The sequence below is a fragment of the Rhincodon typus genome, chromosome 39 (genome assembly GCF_021869965.1).
Source record: "Rhincodon typus isolate 14 chromosome 39, sRhiTyp1.1, whole genome shotgun sequence".
In the NCBI taxonomy this organism is placed as follows: Eukaryota; Metazoa; Chordata; class Chondrichthyes; order Orectolobiformes; family Rhincodontidae; genus Rhincodon; species Rhincodon typus.
Genome location: NC_063370.1, coordinates 6,551,168 through 6,561,918, shown reverse-complemented (window position 1 = coordinate 6,561,918; position 10,751 = coordinate 6,551,168). Strand labels below are relative to the sequence as shown.

The 10,751-nt window shown below is 48.9% G+C and overlaps 1 protein-coding gene across 1 annotated transcript in view; it reads left to right on the top strand.

The window, feature by feature from the left end:
* Positions 1-10,751, top strand: part of LOC109926380 (TNF receptor-associated factor 3-like) — a 42,432-nt gene that overhangs the window by 27,386 nt on the left and 4,295 nt on the right. Inside the window, exons 6-7 of the mRNA XM_048618212.1 lie at positions 5,021-5,095; positions 8,335-8,427. Coding sequence (XP_048474169.1) covers positions 5,021-5,095; positions 8,335-8,427 — 168 coding nt within the window. The remainder of the gene's footprint in view (positions 1-5,020; positions 5,096-8,334; positions 8,428-10,751) is intronic.

Sequence of the window (10,751 nt, the reverse complement as noted above, 5' to 3'; positions counted from 1 at the left end):
TCCTCCAGCTCTACACTGTGTTATCTCTGACTCCAGCATCGGCAGTTCTTACAATCTCTCAAGGCCTCACAAGCTGCTTACAATACTGGTATTCCAAATAGACAGCTCAGTGCCTCTGTCTTAGAACCTGTCTTTCAAAAAAAATGGACAAAATATCCTCTTGAAGTCATAGCATTATCACAATGCATCGCTCTTCAATGTTTTGGTGAGACACAGATGTTTGCCTGTGAAAAAGCTGAAGGGAGAGACATAAATCATTGAAATGTTTAAACTCATCAACAGCAGGACAGGTAAATCAATTGGTTAAGTCGGCATGTGTGATACTTGTCTATATTAATCAAGGCATAGAGTTTAAGAGCAGGGAGGTGATGTTGGAACTGTGTAAAATATTGGTTAGGCCACAGCTAGAGTACTGTGCACAGTTCTGGAATCCATATTACTGGGGGAATGTGATAGCACTGGAGAGGGGGAAGAGGAGATTTACCAGGATGTTGCCTGGGCTGGAGAGTTCTAGTTATTGGGCAGACTGGGGTTTTTCCTTGGAACAGAGTGGGGGAGATGATTGTGATGTTTAAAATAATGAGGGGCATAGACAGGAAGAAACCTTTCCCCTCATTGGAGGGATCAATGACCAAGGGGCATAGATTATAAGGTAAGGAGCAGAACGTTTAGAGGGGATGTGAGGGAAATATTTTCATCCAGAGTGTGGTGGGAATCTGGGACTCACTGCCTTTGAGGGTGGTAGAGACAGAAACCCTCATCACAGTGAAGAGGTATTTACATAAGAACGTAAGAAATAGGAGCAGGAGTAGGTCGTTTGGCCCCTCGGGCCTGCTCTGTCACTCAATAAGATCATGGCTCAGCTCCATTTGCCCGCCTGCTCACCATAACCCTTAATTCCTTCACTGTTCCAAAATCCATCTTAAAAATATTCAGCAAGGAAGCCTCACTGCTTCCCTGGGCAGGGAGTTCCACAGATTCACAACCCTTTGGGTGAAGAAGTTTCTCCTCAGCTCGGTCCTAAATCTGCTCCCCCCTTATTTTGAGGCTATGTCCCCTATTTCTAGTTTCACCCACCAGTGGAAACAACCTCCCTGCTTCTATCTTATCTATTCCCTTCATCATTTTATACGTTTCTATAAGATCCCCCCTCATTCTTCTAAATTCCAATGAATTCAGTCCCAGTCTACTCAATCTCTGCTCAAAAGCCAACCCTCTCAACTCCAGAATCAACCTCCTCTGCACCCCCTCCAGTGCCAGTACATCCTTTCTCAAGTAAGGAGACCAAAACTGTACACAGTACTCCAGGTGTGGCCTCACCAGCACCCTGTACAGCTGCAACATAACCTCTCCGTTTTTAAACTCCATCTCTCCAGCAATAAAGAGATGTGCACATGCTACACCAATGCATACAAGGCAATGGGCCAAGTGCTGGGAAATGGGAATAGAATGGTTGTTTTTGACTAGCGCAGACTGGATGGGCTGAAGGGCCATTTTCTGTGCTTTTTCCTCTATGGGCAGACAGATTACTAGAGTTAACATCCTCCCCCTCCCCACTGGTGTTCTGTTCTTTCCCTGTTATTGTGAGCCCTGTACCAGGAATTGGAGCTTGAGGGCAAGTTGCCAGTTATCATGTAATGGGCATCATTTCCGGCCCTGTTTCGGAACATCGTGGCCTGGAGTTCTGCACTTGCGGTTTGAATACAGGATACAAGAGCCTGACGCTCCCGACGCATTCCTGAGGGAATGTGACGCTTGTCACAATGCTGTCTTTTGAATGAGGTACCACCCCCAGGGGGGCATGTGAGAAAAGAAGCATCTCCACAAAAGAGAAGTGCAAGAGAGCGCAACCTTTCAAAAAGTAGCACTTGGAATGTCATAACATTCAAGGCCTTGGGCCTAGTGCAGGAAAGTGGGATTCCTGAGGATGGGCTGGTAACAGACCTGATAGGCTGAAGAGCCTGTTCCGTGTGGTATGACACTATGAGCTCCCCAGTCACACGCAGCGCCACCCGATTTTGCCCAGCATTCACCCTGTCTGTCAAAATCCTGGGAATTCCCTCCCTAATGGTCAACCCACAGCACACGGACTGCAGCGGCTCACCCACCCCCACCCCTCCCCACCTTCTCAAGGGGCAACTAGGGACAGGGCAAAAAATCCAGCGACGCCCACTGTGGGAGGAAGCGGATCAAACCCACACAGAGAGTCAACCGAGGGTGGAATCGAACCCGGGTCCCTGTTACAGTGAGGCACTTCAGAATGATTACTGTGTTAAATCACATTTGTAGGAGCGTGTTGCGAGTAAGTTGGCTGTTTTTTTTTTTTAATTTCCCCCTTTACATTGCAGCCGTGAAGGCACTTCAAAATTATTTCTTGGTTATCAGGCGCAATGGAGTCAGGCATTTGGAGATGTGAAGTTCAGTGTCTTTCTGTGCCAATAACGTAAGCCATTTTCTTTCAGCACAGGTTTTGATTCGAAGCCCAGGGCCGGGCAGAATAAAAACTGCAAACCTGTGGAAATTCTTACGAGTCTTTTCTCGTTTCTCAGTTTCAGTTTCAGCCTCAAGTACAACAGACATTGCAGTTTATTGACATTCTGCCGGGAATTCCCCTCCAAGCTGAATGAAAGGGCGTCCTTCAGACACTAGGCCGCTTTCTCTTCCTACTTCTGTTTTCCACGTTGCTGTGGGGACAGGAGTCCTGAATGTGGAAACGGGTTGAGGCCGTTCGGCCGTTCAGCCCCTCTGGCCCTGTTCCGCCCTTTGGCTAAGATCTTGCATGGTCTGGATCTTTAATCCAATAGCATTAGCTTCCATGAATGGCACGTTGAAATTTCCCATCCACCTCACCTTCACAGCTTTTGTTTTTTGTGGGGACGGGTTTTCAATGCCCCTGTTTTTTGTAAGTTCTGACATCAGGCCTGAGGCCTAGCTCCTATTGGACTGTCAGCTAAGGCCCCAGTTTGCTGCACCCTTGGATCTCGATCAGGGCCTGAGTGTCACTCCTGGCCTTGAGCACAAAATCTAAAGCTGACGTTTCAGCGTAGTGCTGTGGGGAGCATGAGGATGAGTCATTAAGCTGTCTGCCCTTCTCCTGGGGGGAAAACGTAAGAGACATGAGAATCCATGGCACGGTGGTTCAGTGGTTAGCACTGCTGCCTCACGGCGCCAGGGGCCCGGGTTTGATTCCACCCTCGGGCGACTGTCTGTGTGGAGTTTTCACACTCTCCCTGTGTCTGATTCCTCCCACAGTCCAAAGGTGTGCAGGTTAAGTGGATTGGCCATGGTAAATTACCCATAGTGTGCAGGTTGGGTGGGTTAGCTATATGGAATGCAGGATAGAGTAGAGGGGTGGGATGCTCCCTGGATAATCAGTGTGGACTTGATGGGCTGAGTGGCCTGCTTCCATGCTGTAGCATGCAATTGTGGGGAATGGAAGAATCAGGGGCTCTTCCTGGCATCTTGTCTGATATTTATCCCTCAACTGACTTGACCAAAACAGATTATCCAAGTCATTATCGCATTGCTGTTTGTGTGGAAGCTTGCTGTGCACAACTTGGTAGCTGTGTTTTCGACATTATATTTCCAAATGCCACAGGGCCTGGCAAGTCAAAAAATAATTTTGAAGCGCAGTCATTGTTGTAATGTAAAGTTGGGGGGTGGAGGGGGGGGGATAAAAGCCAATTTATTCATAGCAAGCTCCTGCAAATATCAATGTGCGTTAACACAATGGTCTATTCGCTACTCTTAAAATCTACTTCATGAGCCGTTAAATACTTTAGGATGTCCCATGAGAGTGAACCTTTGGTTTTTTTGTTGTAAGTTTATTCTCATCTTGCTCTGGATGGCCCATTAGGGATGAGACTGTCATTTTATTGTACAGATTTCTGCAAACAGCTACAAGTTGCTAAGGCTTCTGATCTTGTGCACATCAGGACACACACAAGAATGCCAAATTTCTAATGATCACAACAACTTATAACACAGGGGAAAAGGGAGCTGATTGGGCCAATCTGTTTGGCGAAAGCATTGCCATGAGGAAAAAATTGGGTTTTTATAAAATCCCTACAGTGTGGAAGCAGGCCATTCAGCCCATCAAGTTTACACCAATCTTCTGAAGAGCATCCCACTCTATCCCCATAACCCTCCATTTCCCATGGCTAATCCACCCAGCCTGCACACTATCAACAATTTAGTACGGCCAATCCACCTAACCTGCACAATGGGAGGAAACCAGAGCACCTGGAGGAAACCCACACAGACACAGGGAGTACAAGGTGTAGAGCGGGATGAACACAGCAGGCCAAGCAGCATCAGAGGAGCAGGAAAGCTGACATTTCAGGTCTGGACCCTTCTTCAGAAGTGGGCTCCAGCACCAGCAATTCCCACTATCTCAGACATGGGGAGAATGTGCAAACTCCATACTGACAGTCACGCGAGGGTGGAATCGAACCTGGGTCCCTGGTGCTGTGAGGCAGCAGTGCTAACCACTGAGCCACCGCACTGCCCTATAGATGCCCCAAGCTTCTGGGAACAAGATCAGAAATTACATGACACCAGGCTATAGTCCAACGGGTTTAATTTGAAATCACAAGCTGACTTCACCTGACGAAGGAGCAGCGCTTTGAAAGCTTGTGATTTCAAATAAACCTGTTGGACTGTGACCTGGTGTTGTGTGATTTCTGACCTTGGTCCACCCCAGTCCAACACCGGCACCTCCACATCCTGGCAACGAGTCACAAGACTGGCGTCTCTTCCTTTTGTTTGCGGAGCATGGGTCCCTGGGTATGGTAATCCCAGCAAGCACCTCACTAACCAATCAGTGCTCTTTATTTCCTGCAGTATAAACTGTTGCAATTGCCCAAAATTTGGGCATTCTTGCATTGGTCCTGACGAGTGTGATGTGATCAATAGCACGCATCTTTTTCCAGCAGTGACCCCAAGAGAAGATCCACCTAAAACCCGCTTATTCTCCAAGTCGGGTTAAGTTACAGTGAATTATTTCTTCTCTCGTTTCCAGCTCAAAGCTCACATGTCAGAGTGTCCCAAGACTGAGGGATGTTGCAAATTTAGCAGCTACGGGTGCACATTTAAGGTGAGTGCCCATTTCTGAGTGGAAACATGTCGACCAGCAGGATTGTAAACTGAGGTGGTGGCTGTGTGGGTAGAGTAATGGGTTAGTACACAAGTATGTACATACTAAACCACATCAGCAGTGACATAAAACGATCATGTGGTGGAGAGACCCTGAAGAGAAATGGGACTGTGGGAACGTTGTGCTACATCACCATCCTGAATTGGAAATATACTGCCGTTCCTTCACTGTCACTGGTCAAAATCCTGGAATTCCCTTCCTAAGGGTATTGTGGGTCAACCCACAGCAGGACAACTGCAGCGGTTCAAGAAGGCAGCTCACACCCACCTTCTCAAGGGGCAATTAGGGACAGGCAAGAAATGCTGGGCCCAGCCAGCGACATCCACATCCCACAAATGATCAGAGAATAAAGCATCTAAAAGTGTACATCATTCATAGTATGTTGAAGGAACAGTTAAAAAAGGCCCCCTCAATCCTGTTCCAAGCCTATCACCACAATTCCAGAATCCATAGGGTTCACCCCCATTTTCTGAAAGGATTGAATGGGGCCAAAGTGGAGAGAAAGTTGCCATTTGTGGAAGAGTCCAAATCTAGGGGCCATCAGCACAAAAGAGTTAGTCTCTAAGTGAGAGCGGCACGGTGGCTCAGGGACCCAGGTTCAATTCCATCCTCGGGCGACTGACTGTGTGGAGTTTGCACCTTCTCCCCGTGTCTGTGTGGGTTTCCTCCCACAGTCCAAAGTTGTGCAGGTTAGGGTGGATTGGCCGTGCTAAATTGTCCCATAGTGCCCAGGGATGTGTAGGTTAGGGTGGATTGGCCATGCTAAATTACCCATAGTGCCCAGGGATGTGCAGGTTAGGGTGGATTGGCCATGCTAAATTGTCCCATAGTGCCCAGGGATGTGCAGGTTAGGGTGGATTGGCCATGTTAAATTGCCCCATAGTGCCCAGGGGTGTGTAGATTAGGTGGGTTATCGGGGGATGGGTCTGGGTGGGATGCTCTGAGGGTCAGTGTGGCCTTGTTGGGCTGAAGGGCCTGTTTCTGCACTGCAGGGATTCTGTGATAAATCCAGTAAATTGCTTTACTCCGAGGGTGCTCAGACTCCAGGGTATTCGCTACCACAGAAAGGCTATGAGCTATACAGAGAAGCTAGAAACACTCAGGTATGTTTTCTCTGGAGCAGAGAACTAGGGGACATGCATTTAAGGTGAGAGGGGGAAAGTTCAAAGGAGATGTGAGGGCCAAGTTTTCTTTACACAGAGAGATGTAGGAGACTGGAATGCGCTGCCAGGGGTGGTGGTGGTGGCACATACAATAGGGGCATTTAAGGGGCTTTTAGATAAGCATCTGCATATGCGAGGAATGGAGGAGTATGGACCAAGGGCAGGCAGAAGGGATTAGTTTAACGTGGCGTCATGTTCAGCACAACATCGTGGGCCAAAGGGCCCGTTGCTGTGCTGTTCAGTTCTATGTTTTGTGTAAAGAAAGGTAGAAAATAGGAGTGGGAGTAGGCCACTCAGCCCCTCAATCCTGCCTCACCATTCAACAGGACGATGGGCTGATCAACTGACTCAATAACCTCTTCCCATTTCTCCCCCAGATCGTTTGACCCCTTTAGTCCCACATGCTACATCCGACTCCTTCTTGAAATCCTACAATGTTTTGGCCTCAACCTCTTTCTGTGGCAGAGAATTCCACAGGCTCCCCACTCTCTGGGTAAAGACATTTCTCCTCATCTCATTCCTAAATAGCCTACCCCATACCCCTCGACTGTGAGGTTCAATAGAGGTTGAGGCAAAAAGCTTAGACGTCTGCAGAAACAAAACGAGACAAGTACACGAGAGAAAAGGGGGTGGACCTAGGTTCTGAAAGTATGGAGCTGGAATGGGAGGAGTTTCAGGCTGTGTGTTAACCCCAGCATAGACCAGTTGGGCCCAATGGCCTGTTTCTGTGCTGTCCACTCTGCCTCGCACTTGGTAATCCCTGAGATTTTTCTCAGAAAGTGAAGGAAGGTGTTAGAAACTGTGCTGGTTCTGTTTGTAGATAGAAAGTGGCCTAGCTGAAGATGTTAACTAGAATACACTGATGATGCAGATCAGGCCTAATTCCTCTCCCCCAGGACGGGAGAATAAGACAAATGACTCTTCCAAAAAGAAAATCCAGGGAGTTAGGAGTGAGCAATCACCTGAAGGATAATAAATTTGAGGAATGAAGTTCACTGAAGTGGTCATTGTCAATGATTCATATTCAACACAGCAGTACATCACCCACTCAGAGATAGTAAGAACTGCCGATGCTGGAGTCAGACCAACACAGTGTGGAGCTGGAGGAACACAGCAGGCCAGGCAGCATCAGAGAAGCAGGGAAGGGTCTTTCTGAAGAAGGGTCCCGAACCGAAACGTCAGCTTTCCTGCTCCTCTGATGCTGCCTGGCCTGCTGCGTTCCTCCAGCTCCACACTGTGTTATCTAGTACATTACCCACATAGGGGAGGGTTCTAATGGGAGACAGCGTTGAGTGGAACAACCATATTTTTTGGAGCTTAAACAGAAGTTGCTGGAAAAGCTCAGCGGGTCTGGCAGGGTCTGTGAAGAAAAAAATCAGTGTTAACGTTTCAGGTCCAGTGACCCTTCCACAGAACCCTGTTTACCAGACCTGAAACTCTGATTTTCTCTTCACAGATCCTGCCAGACCCTGCTGAGCTTTTCCAGCAACTTCCGTTTTTGTTCCAAATTTACAGCATCCACAGTTCTTTCGGTTTTTATTTTCCTTGGAGCTTAAACTGAATTGGAAGTGATCTTGGAATTCCTATAGGGTAGATCCCCATTGGCTGTTATTCCTGGACAGAGGGGCTAGAATTGAGAGCTGGGGTGTCATAGTGCCACGATGAGGGGGTCGGCCATTTTGAACTGAGACGAAGAGAGCTCCCTTCACCTCAGAAAGCTGTGAATCTCTTGACCTCACTACCGCAGAAAACGCTCAGCCACTGAATAATATTAAGCCAGAACATCAACGGATGGTGTGGAGGGGAAGAGTGTGAGGAAATAGAGTGGAGGTGGAAGATCAGTCACAGTGACACTGAAGGCCGAAGCAATCATCAAAGGTTGAGTGGCCTACACCTGCTGCTATGATGTTCTTTGATAATAGACCTGGGCCCCGGATCCTGGGACAAGACTGAAACAGAGCAAGGCTTGGTTGTCAGTGACGACATTAAAATGTGTTCTTCTTTTGTGAGAAACAGGGAATGAGTCAAAGGAACAAGGAACATGAAAAGCAATCGGTCGAGCAACATTTGCTGCTGGTGTTGTTGAGAAACAAGGCCCTGGAAGAGAAGGTAAACGATAGGAGGCTGGGTAATATCATCACTGATTCGCACACTCCCACACTGTGCGCTGCTTGGACTGAAATGCAATTGTGTACCAATGTCCTTCTTGGTCTGCCATTGTCATGTGACCTCAAGCATGAGGCTTACCTACACAAGGTTAACACTTTTTATGCCTGAGGCCAGTCAGTCAACGTCCCCTAGGCATTAGAGACATAAAGTATCCATAGCCCAGGAAGAGGCCAGTCAACCCATCAAGTCTCTGCCAACCCTCTGAAGAGCATCCCACCCAAACGCTGTAATCCTACATTCCCCATGGCTAACCCACCCTAACCTGCACATCCCTGGGCACTATGGGGCAATTTAGCACGGCCAATCCACCCTAAACTGCACATCTCTGGGCACTATGGGTAATTTAGCACAGCCAATCCACCCCCAACCTGCACACCATTGGACTGTGGGAGGAAACCAGAGCACCCGGAGGAAACCCACGCAGACACGGGGAGAATGTGCAAACTCCACACAGACAGTCGCCCAAGAGTGGAATTGAACCCGGGTCCCTGGCGCCGTGAGGCAGCGGTGCTAACCACTGAGCCACCGTGCCAGCAACACTTGGTGGTTGACCCGGTACAGGTACTCCCAAATAATTAACAATGGAGTGGGGGGCAAGCTTGGGGGGGAGATGTTGTATGAAGTAATGGTTTTGAAGGAGTTAATGTTTTATGTTACATTGGGAGACAGGGAGTACTATGCTAGCTTTCAGAGGGACCGGATGGATCTGTACCAGGCCCAGAAGGTCCTAGTTATGATGCCCAACAAAATGGGGCCTAGGTATTGCGATCGAGCAATAAAAAACCTTGTTATCTAAGGACAGTGCCTGCTATTCTATAGAGATTCTACATTGATGTATCCTCTACCACTCACCACCAGATAGGCCCAAGACAAAGGAGGATTGGTGGCAGTGAAGGACCTCAAACAGCGCTTACCCCCCGCTACCACAGACTGGTAGAGGTGACAAATGTCACAAGGTTCCAGGAATGGCCAACAGCGCAAACACTGCAAATATCTTGGGAAATGTTGGTACCCTGCACACGATCTCCTCCATCCTCACTTTCACAGGACTTAGAGAGCGAGGTTGTGGGGGGAGGGGAAGAAAGACAGAAGGAGACAAAGGAAATAGGAGGGTGCAGTCAGAGGAGGGAAAGGGAGAGAAGGAAGCATAAAGAGAGGTTGAGTAAGAAAAAGGAGAAGGGGAGAGAAAGGAACTCGTTGGGGAGAGAGCACGGAGGCAGCGTGAGAGCGAGTGGAGGGAGAACAAGAGGAAAAAGAAAGAGAGAAGGAGGGAGAGAGGAGAGGGCGAGGAAAAGAAAGAGAGAGAAGAAAGGCACAGGGGGCAAATTGGGAGAGGCGTAGCATAGGGAGGTGGGAGGGGGTATGGAGGAAGAAGAGAGAATGAGGGGACAGAGAGAGGGTAGGGAAATGACATGAAGAGAGAGAGAGAGAGACAGTGAGCATGCAGAGTCAGGGGTATGGTGAGAGAAAGAGAGATTCAATGAGATCACCGGTGTTCTTCATCAACACCTGATCCCGAGATCACAGATTCCCTCAGAGTCACCCCTTAGCAGGTGACTGCGTTTTGCTGTGAGTCCATTAGGCCCATCCACTTTTGCCTATGCACAGGGTGAGAGTGAGGGAGGGGTGGAGAGTGAGGTGATGGGTATGATGAGGGGGGTGATGAGGGAGGGGTTAAAGAGGGAGGGGGTGATGTAGGAGGTGGTGAATGAGGGAGGGGGCTAATGAGGGAGCTGGTGATGAGGGAGGGGTAATGAGGGTGGCGGTGTATGAAGGAGGGTGTGAATGTGGGTGGGAGAGCATGAGGGATGGGGTAGTGAGGGTGGGGGCGTGTGAGGGAGGGGATGATGAGGGAGCTAGTGATGAGGGAGGTGTTGATGATGGAGGGGTTAAATGAGGGAGGGGTTAAATGAGGGAGGGGGTGATGAAGGAGGGGGTAAGACAGGGTGGGGCTAATGAGCAAGTGGGTAATGAGGGAGGGGGTAATGAGGGAGGGATTAAATGAGGGAGGGGTAATGAGGGAGTTGGTTATGAGGGAGGGGTAATGAGGGAGGGGGTAATGAGGAATTTGGTTATGAGGCAAGGTGTGATGAGGGAGGCGGTTATGAGGGAGGGTGTAATGAGGGAGGGTGTAATGAGGGAGGGTGTAATGAAGGAGGGGTAATGAGGGAGGGGGTGATGAGGGAGTTGGTAATGTGGGAGGGGGTAATGAGGGAGTTGGTAATGAGGGAGGGGGTGATGAGGGAGTTGGTTATGAGGGAGGG